This window comes from Aristolochia californica, unplaced genomic scaffold (genome assembly GCF_029961685.1).
Source record: "Aristolochia californica isolate CCGP_79_NKW_82.1479 unplaced genomic scaffold, dmAriCali1.0.hap1 SCAF_1, whole genome shotgun sequence".
Taxonomy (NCBI): Eukaryota; Viridiplantae; Streptophyta; class Magnoliopsida; order Piperales; family Aristolochiaceae; genus Aristolochia; species Aristolochia californica.
The window spans coordinates 972239-996447 of record NW_027181770.1 but is presented as its reverse complement, the minus strand read 5'-3'; the positions used below and the strand labels follow the sequence as shown (position 1 = coordinate 996447).

At 36.1% G+C, this 24209-nt stretch overlaps 2 protein-coding genes across 7 annotated transcripts in view; one reads left to right on the top strand and one right to left on the bottom strand.

The window, feature by feature from the left end:
* Positions 1-1758: 1758 nt before the first annotated feature.
* On the bottom strand, positions 1759-5180 carry LOC137955072 (protein LOW PSII ACCUMULATION 1, chloroplastic). Of its 5 annotated transcripts, none has more exons than XR_011113131.1 (6): positions 4901-5180; positions 3882-4454; positions 3421-3471; positions 3099-3255; positions 2116-2242; positions 1759-1977 (listed from the first exon to the last, which is right to left on the bottom strand). XR_011113131.1 is itself a non-coding variant. In XM_068801951.1 (5 exons), the coding sequence occupies exons 1-4, from the start codon at positions 5101-5103 to the stop codon at positions 3114-3116; spliced, it is 969 nt and encodes a 322-aa protein (XP_068658052.1). In that variant the 5' UTR covers positions 5104-5180; the 3' UTR covers positions 1986-2242; positions 3099-3113. The 5 variants fall into 5 exon arrangements, 2 of the variants coding, with proteins under 2 accessions (XP_068658052.1, XP_068658063.1); XR_011113132.1 differs by having other exon boundaries at positions 1759-1974; XR_011113133.1 differs by lacking the exon at positions 4901-5180 and having other exon boundaries at positions 3882-4502.
* A 2962-nt stretch (positions 5181-8142) lies between these two features.
* Positions 8143-24209, top strand: part of LOC137959823 (DNA mismatch repair protein MSH1, mitochondrial) — a 34621-nt gene continuing 18554 nt past the window's right edge. Inside the window, exons 1-6 of one of the 2 annotated variants that reach the window (XM_068807236.1) lie at positions 8143-8420; positions 16620-16818; positions 16904-17001; positions 18297-18372; positions 19493-19612; positions 19705-19752. In XM_068807236.1, coding sequence (XP_068663337.1) covers positions 8311-8420; positions 16620-16818; positions 16904-17001; positions 18297-18372; positions 19493-19612; positions 19705-19752 — 651 coding nt within the window. In that variant the 5' untranslated portion in view covers positions 8143-8310. Of the gene's footprint in view, positions 8421-16619; positions 16819-16903; positions 17036-18296; positions 18373-19492; positions 19613-19704; positions 19753-24209 lie in introns of those variants that run through there. The other variant, XM_068807312.1, reaches the window with a different exon arrangement.

Genomic DNA, 24209 nt, shown 5'->3' with positions numbered 1-24209 from the left:
CTATGCGACAGAAATTCAAACAGCATGCATGTACTCCACAATTTCTTCCTCCGACAATTTGAAATAGATTCCTGTGATTTATTTATTTATTTTTATGGGCCCCACAACAGCCACGAGAACATTGAAGCATCTGGATCACCAGATCAAAACTCATCCAGAGCTGGCAGCAAATGAGTCCTCCATGGCTCCACTCTCAGTGGAAAAAAAGAGGGAGCCCTAACATGTTGCCCCTCCCATAAAGCTGCAACTCCTCTAGAAACAGAGGCACCTTGGGGAGAGGCAACAAGTAACATCCGTCAAGATTGTTGCGATGTGCCGTGAGTTCAAAAATAGGGAAAGAGAAAAAGAGAACCCCCCTTCTCCAGTGTGACCTCAAAATTTTCCTTTGAATCGTGTGATAGATATACCTCACAAACCAACCTAAAGAGAGAGGATAGCAGACTTAACAAAGAAGAAAAGTAAATAGATTTTATTCAGAGGGATATTATACCTAGACACTGGAAAGCTTATCACTGTCGTTGTCATCACCCTTACCCTATCATAGCGAAGCGCGCCCCCCCCCCCGCTTGAATCCTTTTATCCTTTCCAAACCATCATTTGTAAGGATTCACTGTATTTTTTAAGTCTTTCCTCAATATCCACATCCATGTTGTTTTCAGCCTTCCTCTACTTCACGTAGTTCACCTCACTACCCACGTCCATGTTTTTTCAGCCTTCCTCTACTTCTTGTAGTTCATAAACTAAACCTACCGATGCACTGTTAGGTCTATAACCAACATGTCCAACCATCTCATTTTTGCATATGCATTCATTTCTAATATTTTCCCTCCTTTCTGCACCATGTCCATGAAGTAAATAGAAATCGTAACTTGCAATGCCATGCACATTATCTAGAACTAAATGCAATATGGTCAGATTTCCTTCATTTAAAATTGATTATCAACTTAACATGTAATCTGCCCCTACTACCAAATTGATTATCAACTAAACATATAATCTGCCCCTCCAAACCGAAGGACTTAGATTTAAAAAAGATCAATGTCAAACATGTACAAAAAACAATGTAGGATCAAATGGAGCTCAAGTTGAATTTTAAAGAGTCTCTCATAACTCACGAAACAGGTATAAAATAGTTCCAGTAAAGAACAAATGCCCTTAAAAAATATTTTATGACAGTTAATATCACTTCTAGAAGTTAAAAAAGAGGCCAGCCACCCAAATCATTTACAAATAAGCACTTTCGTTTTGAAGGATTCAAAAAAATCATCTGAACCTATTCTACATTATCTATTAGGATTGATGACATGAAACTTCTGCATTTATACTCTATCATTCTCTAGAATAATTACTTGATTGACCTTCATCAAGTCTTTCCTTACCACTCCCATCCATTTCTGTTCCTGTGCTCTCCTCTTGCCTGTCTTATAAACAAAATCCTTCTAATTTTTTTATTGCATGTTGAACCACATATCAATGCACAGTGAAGTTTCTCTCTGATTTTCTAGTTAGGTGGTGCAACTCCTAACTGTTCTCTAAAACATTAATTTGCTCCACATTAACCATTTGGAAACAAGTGTTTCATTTTTATTCGCTATCAATTATAAATAATAATACAAACCTACTTCTATTCTAAAAAGTTACTAAATTTTTTTCTCAAAAAATAAAGTTATTAAAAATCTGCAGCTGGTAGGACAATATCCAACAATGCTTGGAACTGGAAGACAAAGCAACAAAAGAAGGTAGTAGATCTAGAAGCTACTCACTTTGAATTAAGTAAACATATAGTCGATCAAGTTAACAATCAATAAAATAAAATCAGTTGGTTTAACATTCTCTTGTCAAACCCTATGATAAGGATGGCATTAGAAACTCAGTTACATATAATACAGTGACCAAATATACAGCCCACCAATCTGTCAATTCAAAGAAACATGATGTCTCTGCTGGCGTGACAAGGGCTTCATAGTCAATTTCCTTCTGAGACAGAAGAAATGTTAAATTCACACAAAATTTTATGATTTCGCATCAGTAGTAAAACCTGAAAACACACTTATCCCACAAATATTGCTTAACTAAAATCCAAGAATAATTCTTTCTTTATCTGTGAAATCTCACCTCAACATATTTGCTCACTTAAAAGTTATTGATCCTCATAAATGCTATCACCGTCCTTCAACTCCTCTAAGATTACCCATTTCTCCGTCATCTTAATTTGTCACATATGTATTCACGTTAGCTGCTCCTGTAACAACGGAGGTGGACGAAGCAGCACAATTAAATCAAGATAAGCTGTAAAATAATTCTACAAACAAACCAAAATCTGCCTTTCATGAACCTCAAGAGGAGATATTTTATAACAAAGAAGAACGCTAAGACCACGGTAAAGAGAATTTTTAAGCAGGTTCCTTTTTTCAACATGCATAAATAAGTAGCAAATCCAAAAGCTCAAGATAGAAATAGCCTGAAGGGAAAATAAACACAAACTTAATAGCAACAAAAGTAATATAAAATTGCATCTTAATGTATCCTCTTTATTTTTCTTTAATTTGGTTGAACACCAACTTTACTTATTTTATTCCTAGGAAACAGAAGGTCAAGTCAGACGGGTAATAATGAGTCTGATTCGATTCCAAAATGGCTGGCCACTTAGGTCTCATGCTACTATTTATAAACCAACAACTTTCCTTAACGCCTATGTTTGTGGAACTATTCCCACTAATACTCCCCCTCATGTCTAGGCTTTCACACAGGTCTAAGATGTGAACAACACAAATGGGTACAAACTCAACAATAAGAAAATTGGCCCCAATTGCTAGACGTCCTGCTCTAGTACCATGTTAAGAATTAGCTCAGTTCCATCTCAAAATACTAACCACTTAGGAGGCCTATTGTTACACTTTTTTAACTAACGATTTTTCTTAACACTTATCTATGTAGAACTATTCTCACTAGCACAGACATTTATTAAAAGGAGGTTCGAAGGTGACAAAAGTGCAACTTGCCAACTCACAGAAAACAGTAGAGCACAAACTGGACAGCCTAAAGGCTATAGGCCCAACAAATTGATAGAGCTGTATAAGGTAGATATTCTCACAAACCTAGATAGACAATTTTTATAGGACTCTTCCGTCCATGCCATCAAGTAGACCAGACCAAAGCCCCTTCACTGGTGGTAATTGTGCGACAAAAGCGCTCCAAGGAGGGTAGCCTACTCCACTTCCACGAACACGGCCATCCATACGTAAAGAAAGATAGCTTCAAGGACAACAGAATATAAGCATCAAGGTAGTACAAGATGGCTAGCAAGAACTTTACAAAAGCCATGCATCAGTTATAACATATCATCAATCTGTGAATCAAGCATAAATCAGGGTAAAAATATAATACCTAACAAATACAAGACAAGAAATAAGCACTTACACAGGAGCGTCAGGAGAGACTTTGGCCATTTTCTTCTGTTCATCTAACCACCTGCTAACACACTAGAAGTTAAACTGGAAGTCAAAAAGAAACTCAAATACAGATTGAATGCAGTAGCTTTGAGTGAAGAAATTGTTATAGAGTTTCAAAATACCCCACCATACATACAGAATGTCCTTATAGAAATTTGAAAACTAATTTCACCAGATGGTAAACCTTAGCCCTTACCACCAAGTGCTTCAAATATCCTATTGATGTTTAGCTCTATTTTTCTTGTCCACAGGTTCAGTAATGGTGTTTCTCAAGTCATTGCTAGGCATTTCTAAAGTGTCTTATCGCCCCTAAAAAAGGATTGAAGTGGTACATGCATATGCAATGTGTATGATCTGCTATGCTCGAGTTTAAGTGCTGCCTCTGAGAATAATATAAACACAGATCATCAAGTATCGCCAACATCTTACTTGGTCCACTCAGAAGTATAAACAGGACGCAGTTGCCAAAGCCTCTTCTTTTTCTCTGCCAGATTCACTTCTTCCTCATTCTCTTCAAAGTCAAAGCAGGATGTATCTCCATCGGTAATAAAAGGAACCACCAGGACTCCTCGCTCCAGAAGGCTCTCTGTGAAAGATTTGCAAAGTCTAAAGGAATCTATAATGTAGGAAGAAGGGCCTGCAAGGATGACAAGGCGTGCAATTCCTCTCAAGTCGCTAACAGGAATAACTTTCTTTTCATCCACACGGAGTTTGAGATTTGAAAGGCTTTCCTCTCTAGAGAGCCTGGCTAACTGTGCATTCTCTGCATTTTGCTCTCTCAGATAAAGAAATGCAAATATGGAAACTGCAGCAAGGTCTATACCAACACTCTGGAGGATCTCAGGTACAGCTCCACCTTTCGATGGACTACTAAGAGCAGCTATCAACTGTGTGGTGGATATTAATCCTCCTAAAGAACCACTTGCAATGAAAGCAAGATAAAAGAACATCCGAACAGAGCGGAAGGGAGAAAGGACTTCGCTTCGTATCCTGGCGGTGGAACTGAAGACGAAGAATTTTGAGGTCATCATTCATGGTAAACAGCAGACGATTAAGGTTATCAAAATAGCTCCAGAAGTTGGAAACATCTCAATTACAATAAACAACTCCAGACAGGAACCAAGATCACCAAGTGATGACAATATAATCAAAATACATACATCAGAATAAGGTGTAGCTGCATCAAATTTTGGCGGACTAACCATAAGATACTTAAGGAGAAACAACCCAAAGAGGGAAGCCCACTGTATCAAAAACATGGCATGAAATAGGTGCTGTTAAGTGAAATCCATACCATTTGTGCGATCCTAACCATGGAAGGAACTCGGTTTAACTCAGAAGTTCCGTTACCGACCGAAGGCACCAATTTCGTTAAGAAACGCAAACAAGTAATTTTAGAAAAATAGTAAAAAATGACCACACACGGCGAAATCCAAAATTACAAGCACCTGATTTCAGTGGAAGGAGACGGTTTATTTGCTGCGGAGCATCTGATACTGAAAGTATGCTTTCTCCGTGGTGTTCTAAAGACAATGGAGACAGTTCCACGAACGTCAGGAATTCTGTTTCTGAATTGTAGATGAGACGAAGACAGAATAATAGCTTTCTGGTGAAAATTAACGGTGAGAAGAAGGTGAGAAGCATTAGCCATGGCGACTCGAACGAGTTCGAGAATCAACAGCTGCGGAATTTGTGTGTACAGACGGCAGAGTACTTTGCATTGCTTGACGTAGATTAACGCCAGTGTGCGGCAGTTGCTCTGATCCTTCGGGTGGCGCTCGTGCTGCCACCTATATCAACCGAGGCCCAGGGAGCAGCGGGATTCTTAACGAAAATTGATACACCAGAAATACCTCATCGGGTACGGCCCTATGACGTTCTCGGTTTCACCGTTCAGCGGATTATCCGTTCCAATCATAATTTAATCCGTTTATAATTAAACATACAATAAAAATAATTACAAATAATTCACTTTTTTTTATTTATTAAATAAAAATAAAAATAATAGTTATTATGTACTCAATTATTTAAAATTTTAAACATAAATAACTTAATAATTGGATTCTAATTTTCTTTGCTTGTCAATTTGTTATTTTATAATTTAGTCTATTTTAAGTATTCATTTAATTTATCGGTAAGTATTTTTAAGTAATTTAGGGTTTTATTAAGTAGAAAAATCACAACCATGGAACTGTGACTAGAAGTTTGGTCTGATTACTAGAGTAATGAGTTGGGTTAGTTTTTTTGAATTCAAAGGTTGGATTTGGGTGAGGCTGAGGGACTTGCAGAAAATAAGAAGAACAAGTCCTATCAGCCATGAGGTTCTTGTTCTCGTTCAAGGAGACTAATCCGTAGTCCACGAAATCAAAGAACTCACGGATCAAGATGGCTCCTTGCCCTTTTACAGTCTGTATAACTTCTTTATTGATGTGTTGTTTGGCATCAATATTTACTTTTTCAATCTTGTTATTCTTTCTCTCATTTTTATTCATATTTTCTTCATCTTTCTGTTAGACTCTGAATATTTCTTTATAATTCTGCCCGAGCCTAATAATTTTAACCGAGTTCGAGCTTAACCTATGTTTAATACTCTAGATAAAATATATGTCAAATAAATTATATATAAAATTATACATACATTTTTAAAAAAGAATGATATGGAGGTTAGGATTGAATCTCGATAATGGATTAAAACACACAAATATTAATCTTTTTTACCCCAAATGTTGTTTACCTTATTTTGTAATTTTTAAATTTGGCCATAAATTTACTATGACCTCCTTAGTGCCCTTGGTTGAAAATTTATATTTTAGGAAAAACTAAAAATGTTTTCCTGTGTTACATATTTCTAAAAAGTCCTTTAAATAAAATCATATTACTATTAGTGACTTACTAGAAAATTACAAGAGATATTTTAAAATTTTATTAGGAAAGTTAAATGGACTCTTATTACCTCTTTTAGGAAAATAAATAAAAAATAATAATCAATCTAATATATTAATATACTTATTGATAAATTTTTAATCAAATAAAATATCAAATACAAAATTGCTAAGAACATTGCCTCATGCTAAAAGTATTACAACATTAATTGTCAAATACTTATTCAAAACATTTCTATATGATTTTCTAGCCCATCTTGGCAGGAAAATTTTACTTAGAAAATTATATATTTTTTTAATAAAAAATTTCAATTAGATAAATGTTTCCAAAAAACATGATGCACTAATAGTCCCTTGAAACGTATTTCTACTAAAAATGTATTTTAAAAAAAAAGCCATTAATAGTCCTTAGAAATGTATTTTCTATTAGAATATATTTTCAATTTTTTTCAAGAGCCACAAGGAAGGGACAGTCAAAGTTTAACTTAGGTCTCTGGTTTGGTTTTCTCCGCCGAAACGACGCCGAGGGAAGTGGTTTAGCGGCGCAGGACCTGTCGTTGGAGATGACAGCGGCAACGTAAACAAAGGCGAAGGCAAACGAGGGGAAGAAAAAATCGAAGGAAAAAATGGAACCAAGCGGCGAAGGTGCCCGACGAGCAGTTGTCGACGCCGACAACAAAGGACAGAGGGGCTCGGCGATGACGAGGGGAAGAAAAATTTTCTTCCCTCGCTCTCGTTCTCCTACTCCCGCTCCCGTGTCCCCGACTCTCAAGCTCGTTAACGATCCGACTCGCGAGCTTTGCGAATCATGACTCGGTCAAGCTTGGCTCGTTAACACCAACGAGCTTTATCCATATCTCGTTCGAGATCCAGGTATACTGAATCAAACCAAGCCGAGCTCGAGTTGCTTGCACGCCGGCTCGGTTCAAAGCCACCCCGCTTTCTAAAACCCGATCGGTCAGCTACCCTGTCAATTACTGGACCTGGGCTGACCAATTAGCCCCTACTGTGTAACTGGCATATTTTGTTCACCTATTTACTTGGTTTAGTGATAATCTAGTTTTTCTAAAATTTGAACAGGACTAACCGATCGCACCAGATTAATTGTTTGTACTAAAAATTATTTAAAATTGAGTCGATTAGACTCAATTGGTGGATACAGTTGATGAAACCAACTCACTTGGGTCAACCATTAAGCTACTAATTACATAGTGAAAATTTTTATACTACAAATAACAAGAGAGTGGACATGAAAAAGGATGTACCTACTAGGCTTTGGGTAAATTGGAAAAAACAGATTTGCTCGTATTTTACATTTTTCTATGATATATTTATATATTTATATATATTATATTTTAGATTTGCTAGTATTTATATATATTTAGATTTATTTACACTGTAAGTAAAAAAAAACCTTGCTCGTATTTATTTTATTTTTCCATGATATATGATGAGGGATCTCATTATTTTATACAATTATTTTTCTAATATTTGTATACTAAAAATAAATATTTATAAATATTTAAATCTGAATATATAATAAACAAAATAAATTTATTTTTTACATAATACATTTTTATTCGTTTAAAATACATTTCCCCGTAGTTTCACTTCTCTGCGCAACATCAAAGCTGATCAAACATTGACACTCGCGCAACGTATAAATGAGAGATGTGCATCTGCAAGTGGGAAACAAGTATGGTCCATACAAATACGCCATTGAACATATGTCGCACGTTGAGCGTTACTTTATCGTTTTGATTTTTTGGGTGGTTTCCATTCCTGTCCTACTTGCCGTTTTGCTTTGAAATGTCACATTCTTTCTTCAGGACATTCGGGCTTCAGAGCTCAGATAATATTGTACTGAAGAGCTTATATTCTCTGCGCGGGAAGCAGCGAACGAACGTGACCGAAGTACTGCGATTGCTTCGTGTTCTCCCTTTGCAAAACTGAGAAGCCCTAACCCTCACTTGACCATGAACTGGCTGGCAACCAAGCCCGTCATCATTTGCTCGGCGAGATGGAAATCTTTAGTTGTCTTGGTTCGACTGGCCACCCGTCGCTGGAATGCATTACCTTTTCCTAGGTATTCCTTGCTGTTTGCTTTTTATTGTTCTAACTCTTTTTAAATTTATGTCCTTCACTTTTCCCGCGCTTTTTTTGCTGCATTCTTATTATAAATGGAGCTCAACTTTGTGTAATATTCATTTAATGCTAGAAACGTGGCATCTTCGCTAAGTATTATCTATTTAGTTTATTATTTGTTTACGAAACAAAAATATTGTTCACTCGATGTTGTTTGAGGTGATCCTGCAAGAAAGAATTATTTCTCCATTGCTCATTTTCCGTAACTCGAGTTATGTTATTTCGTGATTAATGCACGTTCTTTTCATCCCAGCCTGTACGGTAAGTTACTAGTGACTAAGGCAGTGCATACTTATAAAAAAAAATTCCAACTTGAGATGTATACAGGTAAATGGGAGACATAGCAACTTCATTAGCCGTCTTATGTTGGTTATCATGTTCCATTTACTTTCCCTCTGTCCTTAATAAGTTTAGTTATTGCTAAAATTGTGATGGAGCTAATAGTCAACTAACTTTTTCATAATGGAATCCTGTTTGCCAATAGTTTTATCTCATAAAATGTTTTTTCCTCAATATTCATTCTTCGTTGTATTGTATGATTGTACTTTGGCTTGTTCTTTATCTTCTCAAGCAATAAAAGCTCTCTCTGTTAAAAAAAAAAAAAAAACTCTCTTTCTGTTGTGTTTTTGTTACTATTATTACTGTCGTTGTTGTAATTATTAGTAGGAGTAATAGTAGTTATAGTAGTAGTAATACTAGTGTGAGTGTTAGTAGTATTGATATTTGAAGAAAAATCTGAAATTTTTATTCATATTGAACTGCCTGGATACAAAGATTTTATTCAGCAAGGTATTGCTATTATAGGAAGTCAGGAAATCAGGAATACAAATCTAATTTACAGCTAATACAAATTTGACTCTAATTTCTAGAAATTAGGAAACTATTATCTGCTAATTTACAGCTAATCTCCTATAATTAGAAATACAAATCTGACCATATAATTATTGCTATTCACAGAAATATTGAGATTTCAATCAATCCTGAATTTCCAACACTCCCCCTCAAGCTGGGGAGTAGATATTTTCCATCCCTAGCTTGCTCACAATCCTTTGAAATGCTAAACTCGTCAATCCTTGAGTTAAGATATCTACTAATTGGCTCTTTGTAGAAATGTAGTGAGTGCAAATCAATCCGCTTTCTAGTTTCTCCTTTATGAAATGTCTGTCAACTTCCACATGTATATTTCTGTCATACTAAATTGGATTATGAGCTATGTTGATTGCAAACTTATTGCACAATAAAGCTTCATTGGGTCTCCCATTTAATCTTCAAGTCTTCTAGGATAATCTTGAGCCATAAAAACTCACAAATACCTTGTGCCATCGATCGAAAATCTACCTATGCACTAGATTTTGCTAAAATCGGTTGTTTATTTCTCCTCCAGGTTACCAAATTTTCACCAAGAAAGGTACAATACACAGACATTGATCTTTTGTCAGTAACAAATCCGGCATAATCAACATTTGTGTACGTTTCTAGTTCCATACTTGTGCCCTTTCTTAAGAGAATCCTTTTTCTCGGGTTGCTTTTCAAATATTGTAAGATTTGGTATAATACATGGAGATAGACGTCTTTAGGGTTTTGCATGAACTGACTCACCACACTCACTATGTATGCAATGTCAGGCCGTGTGTTTGACAAATAGATTAGCCTCCCAACAAGTCATTGGTACATGCCTTTGTTAGCTAGTTCTCCTTCCATAGACTCTCCTAGTCTATGATTTGGTTCAATAGGCGGGTCTGATGATTTACAACCGAGTTTACTTGTATGTTCTAGCAGATCAAGAACGTATTTTTGTTGTGAAACAAAGATTCCTTCCTTGGACTGAGCTACTTCTATTCCTAAGAAGTACTTTCCAAGATTCTCTATTTCCATTTTTTTGCTAAATACTTTCGAAGAGCTTCCTTTTCATCTAGATCATTTCCAGTTACTATTATATCATCTACATAAGCTATCGATGTCGTGACTCCCCCTTGAAGCCGAATGCTTGATAAACAATGTTTGATGACCTTGACTCTGTTTGTACTTCATATTCAACATTGCTTTAGTTAATCTTTCAAACCATGCTTGAGGAGATTGTTTGAGCCCATATAAGGCCTTTTTCAGTTTGCATATTTTGTTTTTATCCAGATTTATGCCCAAGCCAGGTGGAACTTCTATGTAGATTTCCTCCTCAAGATCTCCATGTAAAAAAACATTTTTCACATTGAACTGTTGTAAAGTCTAATCATAGTTTGCTGCTAGAGATAACAATACCCTTACTGTGTTCATCTTCGCCACTGGTGCAAACGTATCATGATAATCTACTCCATAGGTTTGTGTATATCCCTTGGTTACTAGTCTTGCTTTATACCTTTCAATGGATCCGTCCGACTTATACTTCACTGTGAAGACCCATTTACACCCTACTAGTGTCTTTCCAATTGGTAATTTCACTAGTTCCCATGTTTTATTCTTCTCCAAGGCCTCCATTTCTACTCTCATTGCATGCTTCCATTCCTCTTTGCTAACTGAGGTTTGTGGGATGGCTACAATGTTTAGATGAGTTAGAAAGCTTTTGTTTGAGTTTGGTAATTTTTCAAAGGAGACAAAATGGGATAAAGGATGTTGTGTGCACTTTCTAACACCCTTACTTGTGGCTATGGGCAGATCCAAATCAGGAACAGTAGGTGATACCCCAGTAGAAGGACTTACCTCATTCCCAAGTGATGATTCAGTTTCTTGAACTTGCATAGGATTGATCATGGGCATTCTCCTTCTTGAGTAGACATGTTGTGGCTTTGCGAGTGTAGGGTTTATTGGCCTTGATGGTTCTTTAGAAAGATTAGGAGATGATTCAATAGGGTCGACTTCAGAAATGGGTTTAGAAGTGAGTTCAGTTTCAGAAGTGGGTTTAGTATGCACGGGAGATGTTTTGACTAACATGGATGGTTTTCTCAAAAACAAATCTTTATCTTCCATAGATGATGATGTCTCCCCCTGAAGATATGGGCTAGAAATATAGCTTTCTTGTTAAAAAAATGTGACATCGGCAGAAACATAAGTTTTATGAGTGGTAGGGTTGTAGCATTTGTACTCTTTCTGAGTAGGTGAATATCCTATGAAGAGACACTTGATTGCTCTAGGATCTAGCTTGCACTGGCCATGAGAGTGAATATGAACAAATGGGACACATCCAAAAATTTTAGAAGCTAACTTAGTTGACACATTGAAATCTAGAAAATATCGAGAAAACACCTCCATTGGATTTTTAAAATCAAGGACTCAAGACGGGATACGATTTATTAGGTGAGCCGCAGTGAGGACAACTTCCCCCAAAAGGTTTTTGGAACATTCTTTTGGAACAAAAGAGCACAAACAAAGGCTAAAAGATGACCATTTTTTCTTTCGGCAAACCCATTTTGTTGGGGTGTGTCAACACATGAAGATTCATGAATAATTCCCTCTTTTTGAAAGTATGGAGACAAAATTTGATTAAAGTAGTCTATAGCATTGTTGGAAGATAGGGCCCAATCCCACACGACCTAGGAAGACCCACATATCCAAGTGTATTAGAAGATGTGTCCAAGCCCATAAGACCAAGGAAGATCCATGTATCCAAAAGATATAGAAGACGAACTCAAGGCCCACAGATCAAAGAGAAGGCCCATATGCCCACATACAATGATGGTATGATGGTAAATAAAAGGTCATCTCACAGAGATGACATTGATGTAATTAAGTTAAAGTTTCAGGGTTAAAACCCTAAACCCTAAACCCTAAGTTCAGGGGTATTATTATAATATAGTAGTTTCATTAATCTATAAATAAAGCTTCAGGGGGAGGGTTAGGAAATCAAGTCCATAACCTCTTCTTCCTCTGGTTTTCTCCCAATGGGTTTCTCTCCCTTTTTCTCCATGAGCTAAATTCATGGAGTCCTGAAAATCAACAAGCATTATCTGTTCTCGACCTCTTAATTCCAATATTGAATTGAGTTTTGACCATTGTATGAAAAATAGGAAAAATGTTACCCACATGAGATTTTTGTTTAGCAAATAAATCCATGAAACCCAAGTGCAATCATCAATGAACGAGACAAATTAATGAGCTCCTGAAATGTTGGGAACTCGAGATGGACCCCAAATATCATTGTGAATCAAAGAAAAAGGAACTGCAATTCTTTTAGTACTCAAAGGAACGGAAGCACGCCAGTGTTTAGCAAAGTCACAAACATCATAATGAAAATCGTTTACATTAACATTCTTTAACAAAGATGAAAACATGACACTAAGGATACTAAAGGAAAGGTGTCCAAGTCTACGATGATGAAGCTAAATGTGGTCTTTATTGGAATGAGAGCTGCTGGATAGAAACTAGAGAGGCAATTCGTTCCCATTGTTCAGCAAATTCACAAAGGAAAGGAAGCACGTCAGTGTTAAGCAAATTCACAAACATCACAGTGAAAATCGTTTACATTAACATTCTTAAACAAAGATGGAAACATGACACTAAGGATACTAAAGGAAAGGTGTCCAAGTCTAAGATGATGAAGCCAAATTTGGTCTTTATTGGAATGAGAGCTGCTGGACAGAAACGAGAGAGGCGATTCGTGCCCATTGTTCACTTGGCCACTAGGTAACTCAAGAAAATAAAGACATTGTCTTACCCAAGGTAATATATACACAAGAAGTACAAGAAAACACCACATTGCAGTTTAGATCTTTTGTGAGTTGATGAATATACACAAGATTTGTAGATAACTTAGGTACATGTAGCACATTTTTAAGAATCATGGATGGACTTAGAACAATGTCTCCCTGGCCTGCGACAGTGGCAAGAGATCCCTCAGCAATGGCTATTTTTCTATTGTTAGGGTAGGGATGAGTCATACGATTGGTTGCCCCAAAGTCAATAACCCAAGAGTTTGATAAATCTGAACTAGAGGAACTTAAAGCATATAAGGAATGAAGCTTACCCGAATTTGCCAAGGAACAAGTACTTGTAGACTTCTCTAATGAATCAAGGAGTAATCTCAACCTTTCAATGTTTTCTTTGTTGAATTCATTTTGCTCTCCACGACTGGAATTTGCAGCATCATGTGAACTGTCTTCCCTAGATTGAGTCATATTCACTTGGCTTCGCTGTGTTCTACTTCTATGTCCTCTATTCCACTGAGAACTTTGTGGTTTTCCATGAAGCTTCCAACATTGCTCCTTGGTATGATGATGCTTTTTGCAGTTGGTACACTTGAGGTTATCTTTGTTTGAGGACCGAGACTTCATTCTCCGAACTTCTGAAGAGACCAATGTTTTTTCAATATTAAACTTCGGTTTCTCATCATTGATTTTTCCAGTTAACATTGCTGATCCTTCAACCGGTTGAGAGTACAACATAACTCCCCTTTGACTTTCTTCAGTATTGATAATGGAGATGGTCTCATTCAATGAAGTTAAATCCTTTTTTTCCCAATATCTGAATTCTCAGTTGATCAAACTCAACATTTAAACCAGCGAGAAAATCATAAAATTCAATCCTTTTCAATGAAATTTTTTAACGCAGCTGCATCATCACCACACTTTATCTCAATACCCCGATAATGGTCCATCTCTTGCCATAGATTCTTCAAGAGATTGGCATACTCCATGACCATGAGGTCTCTTTATTTAGTGGCAAGGGTTTTAGTTGTAATCTTAAAGACTTGAGCAACAACCCTTACATTAGAATAAGTCTATTGTGTAGCTTCCTGTATTTCTTTAGAAGTTGGTAGAAACATAAACGTATCACTGATTTCTGGCAGCATGGGATTCCATAGCCAAGACATGACCATGGAGTCTTTTTCATCCCAAGCATCAAATATGGGATCTCCCTTCTCAGGCATAGTACCAAGGAGATGACTCAATTTTTCCTTCCCTTTTAGAAAGGTCCAAATCACTTGAGACCGCTTCAGATAATTTTTGCCATTCAATCTATAGGTAGATTGAATATTCTGTAATTCTCCTATTGTTTGATTGAGTGTCACTTCTTCGGATTGGGCAGTAGTGAGGAATTGAGCAGTAGGAGTTTTCTTGGTTGTGGAAGACATGTTGAAATCCTTCTAAAATAGGAATTAAAGGGAAAAGAATGGTGATGAAGACCAATGGTGAAAGACGTTGGGTAAAGGGCTATGAAGGCTGAACAACAATTGTGCGAAAAATTACTCTGTTTTTTAACTTAAAAATAGGGTAGAAACAGGGCACAAAGAAAAAATGGTATGGTCTTGGCAATGAAGGCATGTATGACGAAGTTTCTGATCCCAGCAAAGAGCCTAAAGCTCTGATACGATGAAGAAAATTCTGAAATTTTTATTCATATTGAACTGATCGGTTACAAGGGCTTTATATAGCAAGATATTGCTATTCTAGGAAATCAGGAAATCAAGAATACAAATCTAACTATAATCTCTAAAAATCAGGAAACTATTATCTACTAATTTACAGTTAATCTCCTATAATTAGAAATACAAATCTGACCCTACAATTACTGCTATTCACAAAAATATTGGGATTTCAATCAATCCCAAATTTCCAACAGTATTTTCATTATTATCACCAATATTGTGTGTTGAAGAGAAGATATGGAAGACTCTTATATGACTCTCACAGTAAGAAGTCTCACAGAGCCATGATTTGTCTCACAGAAGGAAGTCTCACAGAAGAGTCTCAATTTAAAGGTGTTTTAGTTATGTTAGTCTTCTATTTATGTTGAGTTATTTAATTATGCTAGGACTTATCTTTAAGTGTTAAACTTTGGGTGTAATTGAGACAAAAGGTACTTTAATTGTAATTGGACTCTATAAGTTTCCTCTATTATAAATAGGGGCTCATGTACTCAGATTACAACAAGTTAGTGGAGTTTTTCTCTTTTTCATAAATTCTAACATGGTATCAGAGCAGGTTCTATGAGTTGATTCAGTCAACGCACAAAGATAATGTGATCCTTTTCTGATCTATCATCTCTAGTAGTTTAGATTCGTATTCTATCTTTTTTTTTCTTTTTAGTTCCAATACCCATTGTTTTCTTGGTGTTCGAGCTTTTCATTTTGCAAATTATATATTGAGGGAAATATATTCGAGTACTTTCCAACGCAAAACAAATTTGGCAATCGGAGTTTTCTACAAAGAGAAAAACTTCACTAACTTGTTGTAATTTGAGTACATGAGTCCCTATTTATAATAGAAGAAAATAATAGAGTCCAATTACAATTAAAATACCCTTGTCCCAATTACACCCAAAGTCTAATACTTAAAGATAAGTCCTAACATAATTAAACAACTCAAAATAAATAGAAGACTAACATAACTATCACACTTTTAAATTGAGGCTTTTATGTGAAACTCCTGTAAGACTCCACCATATTAATTCTCGTTCAGTGAGACTTCTTACTGTGAGAGTCATGTAAGAGCCTTCCATAAAAACATCTTTTTCATTACAAGCTGAAGTTATAAACTTCAACTTGAGGGGGAGTGTTGAAAAGAAGATATGGAAGACTCTTACATGACTCTCACAGTAAGAAGTCTCACAGAGCCATAATTAATATGGTGGAGTTTTACAGGAGTCCCACAGAAGGATTTCTCACAGAAGTCTTAGTTTAAAGGTGTTTTAATTATACTAGTCTTCTATTTATGTTGAGTTGTTTAATTATGCTAGGACTTATCTTTAAGTGTTAGACTTTGGGTGTAATTGGGACAAAGGTACTTTAATTGTAATTGGACTCTATTACTTTCGTCTATTATAAATAGGGGCTCATGTACTCAGATTACAATAAATTAGTTAAGTCTTTCTCTTTTCCATAAATTCAACATTGTGGATTAAACCTTTAGCTCAATGGTAATAGGAGGGATCGAATAGGTGGGCCATTTCTTAGTGTGAGGTTCTGGCTTTTAAGCCTTACATAATATATAGGGATTATTTAGGGTCGAACTAATTTTAACAAAAAGTAGTATCATCTTTTTTCTGTATCTCTTTACTCTATTTTTTTTATAACTAATTGTGATCAAAATTATCATTTAAAAATAAATTGTTATCAGTAGTACCATATTCAGAAAATACTAGTTAATATTTCACTAAAATTGCTTTATGTTTAGGCATATACTATGCTAATTTTTGCATGAAACTGTTACAGGGAGGGAGAGAGGACTATTTCCTACAGATCAGATGTGGTTCTTAAAAGAGCTGCTAAAGCAAGGAATGAAAGACTACTTTCTTTGGAAGCAGAGACAGAGAAGGTTGCAGGAGGCACAACAAAAGCAACTAAAAGACTGAAAGAACCAAAATATCTCACTGACAAAGAAAACCATTCACATATAGTGTGGTGGAAGGAGGTCTGTGGATGGAGAGGAAAACCTCTTACGCAAGAAAGTCTCTTATGTTCTGCTGTTGTTGTCTAATGTTGTGGATTTGTTGCAGAAGATGGAGCTATGTAGAAAGCCTTCATCAGTTCAGCTGGTTAAAAGGCTTGTATATTCCAATCTACTTGGGTTAGATGTAACATTGAAGAATGGGAGGTCAGCTACTTAACTTCCTCACCATATCCATAAGGTGGATGCTCTTTTAAATGACTTATTCTACAAATTTTTGCATGTCCAACAGGGCAAGTTAATATTAACTACTAAAAGGCCTCCTCACCTTCAGTATAAAATGTTATACCTATCTCCACTTTATAACACAAATTAGATGAAATCCACTTCAAAGATGTATGTTTAGAAATTATAAGCAATGACACCATCCCAAAAAATTCTTTCAGGAGTCCTCGCTCTTACTTCTTATGCATCAAGATTGCTTAAAACCTTTAATTGGCGGGAGCATATAAGCAATTACTTTGAACGCACTTTAAGCTATTCATGTGTTGCAAGTGGGGGGGAGTTTCTCGTCAAGATGTTTCACAAGAATCTATCTTCTCTGTGTGTGATGTTATATCTGATATCTCTTGGCTGAGACACCTGTGACATCTCGAATTTTTGCTATCCCAAAACGTCTCAGAAAACTGAGACGTTGGCCCCTGGTTCAAGATGGTAGCTCCATGTGTTTCTCTTAACTCATACTGGAGGGTCCTGGAGATGGTAATGGGTGTATAAACAAACTCACAAAGAGAGTCAAACAAAAATGGAACCACAAAGAGAACGATAAACTGCATATAGAATGTTAAAAAAGAAAATGCTCTTTCAAGTAGAGCTGCATATATGAAATTCATCTATGCTTAAATATGGTTCACTAAATAGCACACATTGTCTGTACTCGAGATGAAAGGTATATTTCAAATAACAAACACAAGGATTAGATTTTCAAGGATGAAAAACAGAAAACATAATAATGGGGAGTAAACATAAACAAGTCGTTTCTGTATGAGTATCATGACAAAACAGGTTCAGGTTCTCCATCCCAAAAATAATTGATCAGAGCCGTGATCAGATTAACTTTAAGATTCATCTTTCCTATGTGGATGGTTCAGACACAACGCCTGGTGCCAGTTCATGCAGTTGGGCTAGGTTTGTTGTCACAGGAGTGATTTAGGAAACAAACAATGAAGAACTTTATAAGGTTAGGAAAATGCATTTTTACATTAGTGCTGGACTGCATTTTACTTTAGGATTAATTTTTATTCTTTATCTTAGTCACAACAAGAAAAAGTCACTCTTTGCTGCTTCTGTAGTTTGCGTATTGGACAATAACACCTTAACATCACTTGCAATTGGTGCAGTTTATATTCCTTAGGGTGGTGTCCATCTTTTTATTTATTTATTTATTTTTTAGTTGTTTTAACATATCCAATCTTCCATGCTTCTTTGTCTGTGTCCTGTAGTTTAAAAGAAGGGACACTCAACTCTGAGATATTGCAGTTCAAATCCAGGTTTCCACGGGAAGTTCTACTCTGTAGGGTATAGCCCTGTACTACCCTAAAAAATTCCTTCTCTTAGATTTATCCTCTCTCTCTCTCTCTCTCTCTCTCTCTCTCTCTCTCTCAAACAATGGAGAAAGCTTTACAATGAGTTTGGCATTATTAGTTTTTTTTAAAAATAAATTATGCAAAGAGGTAGGAAATAGCCACATTCTTCTCTAAATTACAAATTTCATTGTCTAAAAGACTACGACTCAGCCTTTCAAAAAAGAAAAAAAAAACTACAACTTGCATTTAAAAAAATAAAAATAAAAATTACAGCATACAGCAACAGCTAATTAAACAGAGCATTTATTCGCTAATTAGTTTGTTCATTACAAGGCACAAATTGGCTTGTTACCACTGACTCCAGAGTTCTTGAAGGATCTATAGTGATATTGAGATCACTTTCTGGCATAAAAAATTTGAATATGTATCCATCATTACGGCTGATATGAAGTGCACATCTATTTGTGAGGTCCACTACACCTGTGTCAAATACAAATCAGTGATACTGCAATTTATGTTCCAGGGCACATTTAGACAAGGGTATTTTGGAAATCTACATGTATTAGTGATTACAGTTATTCATGACATAAAAATTGTGGAAATAGCATCCCTACTCGTCTTGTTCTTCGAGTTAGTTGGGGGTGTGGATGGGTGTATCACTGATACAGATTAGATTTCCCCCTACTTAAAACACCCCGCATTGGCGGATTCAAGTCGATACTGGGGGAACATATTGGCTGATATGCCGATACTTATCAGATTTTGAGGTCTCCAATATGTGTTGGAATCTGATATGCCCATCAGAAGTTGGGGGTGCTCTATTTTCAACAAAGAGATGTTTGACAAATTTTCAAGATTCCTCATCTCTAAGTGTCTTTCCTCAGATTCAAAATCAAGTCTTTAATGGAAAAGATTGTTATTTTTCTGTTTTAAATGTTACAGCAGAGAAATATTGTCAGTTTTTTTTTTTTTTTGGTGCAAGGAAAGTACAGTTGTTTGGTGGACCATTTAAGATGACTGGAAAGTTGTGTTTAATAAGGAGTGTATAATATGTTTATGTCGCTGGTGCCATGAGAACTAACGGTTCTCTCCATATAATTTGGCATACTCAGGTAGGAGACTTTTATGAAGCTCTTGGTTTTGATGCTTGCATTCTTGTTGAACATGCTGGTCTGAATCCATTTGGTGGTCTTCGGACTCAGAGTATCCCAAGGGCTGGTTGCCCTGTCATGGTATGCATTTAACTTCTGTCCCTTCCTCCCTCCCTCCTTCCTTACTGACTCTATGTGTTTGTATCTCTGTCATGCATCGGATTTCTTTGCAGAATTTGCGGCAAACGCTGGATGACCTGACTCGTGCTGGCTTTTCTGTTGTACGTAGATCTCATTTTCATGTTTTTAATTTCATTTATCTATAGTTTGCTACTTTTTACTTTTTGAACTTGTTGAATTTTGCAAGAAGAAAAAAAATAGGAGAGATTAGGGTTTACAAACCCCTCTTCCTTATTTATAACTTAAAGAATATAAAAGTTTACATCTATGTCCCTACAGCCCATAAACCTTAAGAATTCAGTTTCTAAGTAGAAAACACTTTTCTAGAAAATAAGTAAAACCTAATTATACATTCTAATACTCCCTCTCAAGCTGGAGCATATAGCTTTAGCTTGTAATTATCTCATAGTCCCGTAAGCATAAGAAGAAATATAAAAGTTCTTCTTCAACAAAAGAATTGGTCTTCAAAAACTTAGGTACATGTGACTTCTATGTTCTTCAACCTCCAAAATCTTTGCTGTAAATTCTTCATTTTTCGTTGCGCCCCTTACTTGGATGTTCTTAACCACTACTTGTGGAATTTTTCATTGTTGGTCTTCTAAATTTTTTTTGCATGATAGACTTCAATCAAATACCTCATTCTTTATACCTTTGTCTACTTCTCTTCAAGCTTAGGATCAAAAGGACACAAAGACCCAGCTTGGACAAAACAAATATGGAAGAAGAAAAATCACTCCTAGCCAAACAATAAAATTTCATGTACAAGTCAAAATGGTTTAAGTTTGAAAAAAAACTTCACTCAATTTCAAAGGAGGAAAAGAAGTTTAATTTTAGGGTATGAAAAACGACTACTCACTTTTTAAGGGTAGCTCATAAAAAATACCATTTGGATGAAAAATAAAAAGGCTTGACTCAAGGTATATGTTGGGTGCACTTTTGATTTTTGTTGGTGCGTCCATAGGTATTACTCTGAAGTGATGAAAAATAATGACAAATTGAAGAAATACTGAGGAACTCAAAGATGCAAGTAAAAAGTAGAGCATCCATACTTCAGATAGAAGGAGGCACACAATGCAAAACTCATATTTCCAAAACTGACTCTCTAAATTTAAGGAAAATAAGGAGGTGATGCTCATCAAATCACTAGATTAATGAGAATGACCAATTTTGATGCAGGATGTTAAATTGAGTGGAAGAGATAGAATAATGGAGTGCTGCAATGTGCAACACTCTTCTCGGAGGTTAGAATTTGACCTCTCTCTTTATTAAATAGGTCATTTTAGTGAAAACTTAGTACATTGACATAAATGCTCCTCTAGAATCAAATACCTACATCTCCTAGTATACACATCATATAGACCTGAAAATTGAACCCAATGTACATCATAAATAGACAAATACTCTTCTAACCCTAGAGGGGAAACCCAAGTATGTAAAATATTCAAAATCCCCTTGACACTTGCAACTTTAACACTCCCCCTCAAGGTGGAACACATATATCTAGAAGCCCCAATTTGTTAAAAAAATCCCATGATCTCGTTTTCGAAGTTGATCAGTAGACTAATGTAGGGAGTAACCATTGCTCCACTCATGGCAACATCTCTGATAAAGCATTAAACAACCTTCACTTGTTTAATAATTTCATGAAATATTGGATTACTTGCAATGAATACAATAACTTGATTGTCATAGTACATGGTCATAGTCTCTTTAACAAGGAAGCCCCACAAAAGCTCACTTACTAATGTTTTATATTTAGCCTTTGCATTGGAACGGGCAACTATAGCCTGCTTTTTTGTTTTTTTAGCTTACTAAATTGCCTCCATCAAACACACTATCCTGAAGTAGATTTTCCGTTTAGTTCAAAACCGGCATAGTTAGCATAAGAATATCCTAGAATCTACAAATGCGACTCATATAACAACCCTTTTCTTGGCGTACCCTTCAAGTATTGCAATGTTTTCAATGCAACTTCTAGGTGAGTCTTTCTTGGGTGTTCAATAAACTGGTTGACCACACACATTGCAAAGGCTATATGGTATGGTCATTGTGGCATAAATAAACTTGCCTACCAATCTCCTGTACAAAGTCTTACTGTTCTCCTCATGAAGATTATGGCCAACTTTTGTAGGAATTTCGGCAGGTTTAGCTCCTAGCAACCCATATTCATGTAGCATAACAATCACATACTTTCTTTTGAGTCAAAACAATACCTACTTTGCTTCTTGCTACTATGATCCCAAGGAAGTATTTTAATGTCTCTAAATCCTTGATTAGAAAGTGACTAAAAATGTCTCTGTGCACCTCCAAAGATAAGATTCTTCATGTGGAGCGCTTGCCAAAGTAAGATTCTCACGAGTGATGCGCTTAGTAGAAGGGGCCACCCAACGTATGCAACATTGAAGCGGAAACTGTCAGTCATATTCTCCTACATTGCCCCTTTGCATGGTATGTGTGGACCTTTGTTCTAGGCAAAATGGGGCTGCAATTTTGCATATCAACTGATCTGATCTCTTTTAGCAAGTTGATAGTTGGCCTACCCCTCCCGGGTCTTGGAAAAATGTTGTTATCTGCCTGTGCTAGTTTCGTATCATGGGGGCTATGAAATGAACGCAACCGAAGGAGGTTCGAGGCTAAAAGTGAATTGGATGTAAGAGTAGCGGAAAAGGGTGTCGGGGCAAATATCTTCTTGGTTCATAACTAAGAAGGCCTTTCCCTCCTTCAAAGGAACCTCTATTTGAGATAATTGGAATATCGTGGCTAGGATGCACTTTGGGATCCAGGCTCCAGCAATGCAGGAATGGACCCCCCCAGAAGCTGGCTACCTCAAGTTGAACTTTGATGGCTCGTCTCTTGGCAACCCGGGGATTGCTGGTTTTGGGGGAATTATTTCGGATTCATCTGACAATCAATGTTTTTCTTATGCTGGTCCTTTAGGCATTTCTGACTCTGCAACAGTTGAACTTAATGACCTTCTCAATGGGCTCCACATTTTTAGAGACAATTGCAGTGGTCCAATTCACATTGAAGGAGACTCAAAGGTGGTCATTGGATGGTGTGAACATGCTTCCCCCCTACATGGCGCCATTAGGATATCTTTCGGGAAATTTTATATATTACCTCACTTTTCACTTGTATTTGGTCTCACATTCCGAGATCTGCAAATTCGGCTGCAGATGTGCTAGCAAGCAAGGAGCATCCCTACAATCTCTGGTTGTGAGGGAGCTGCTCCCTCTTCCTTTGTAATTTCCTTGTTTATATATAAATACATCAAACAAAAAAAAAGTGACTAAAAATAAATTAAAGCCAATCATGAGCTGAAACATTCTGCTGGAGTTCATGAAGTACCGACCTTGTTAATGCGGTATGTAGAAGCAAATAAAACAAGGACAAAAGACGACTTGTTGAGACTAGAGGGGGAAACTTGAAGGAGTTCCAAAAAACAAACTACCATGTTTGACATTGTTGTAAGCATCAAAACAAGAAAATTTTCTGAAATAGAAAACCACAAACTCTAAATTCAATTGGGAAACTTAAAAAAAAAACTGTTGTAAAAATGACTTGTGTTAATAGACTTGCAGTAAAGTTTGAAAACAAATAAGATACTTGGGCAAAACAAAAAAATCAACTAAAAAAGATAAGGAAGAAATCAGGCTTAAAATTCGAATTTCCGCATGCAATAGGCCTTCACATTACCTTTGATTCTTCTAATGTCAATATCTCTCTCTAGAAAAAAATCAGATTGAGAAATTGTTTGTTGGATTAAAAATAGTGTCACAATTTTTATTTTTTTACTTATAATACTCTATATAAAGTCTTGTTCTTGATGTCACAAATCATCCTACAAATTGAAGCTTTCTGCTGCTGCTCAAAGCCTTCTTATTGCCTGACCTTGTCTGCTTCAGATGTTGCTTTCTCTTTGTAGGAAACTTCGACTGCCAAAAAATGTTTTGTGTCGGAAACTAGACTCAGTAGGTCTTTCTAGAAATATACGATTTGAAATGTGAAAAGTGTGGTATGATAGTGCGAACACTAAGGAAAAAACGTGTTTTGGGAATAAGAATGCAAGGAATTGAACTTTTCTTCTTTATCATCATCATCATCATCATTTTTTCCTTTTCCATCTTAAAATCGTGCCTGCTTTGGTACTGTATTGAATTTTGCAGAAGAAAAAAGATGAGAGAGATTAGGGTTTACATACCGTCTCCCCTATTTATAAATTAATCAATATAAAAAATACATCTATGTCCTTGCATCTCATTAACCCCAGGAATTCAGTTTCTAAGTAGAAAGCACTTTCCTGCAGAATAAGTAAAACCTAATTATACCTTCCTAAAAAATAACTTCTATTCACTAAGTGTTAGTGAGGCAGATTTAATAGTAATGTGGCTTATGCAGACAAAGAAGTATAATAGGATGTATCAATTCTTGGTTTGCACATTTATTCATCCTTAATTGTTTCTATCTTGCTATTCATTTACATTTGCTTCCAAATTATTTGATTGACTAACCTTTATTTGCATTATATTTGCATTTGAAGCAAATCATGCAAATGCAA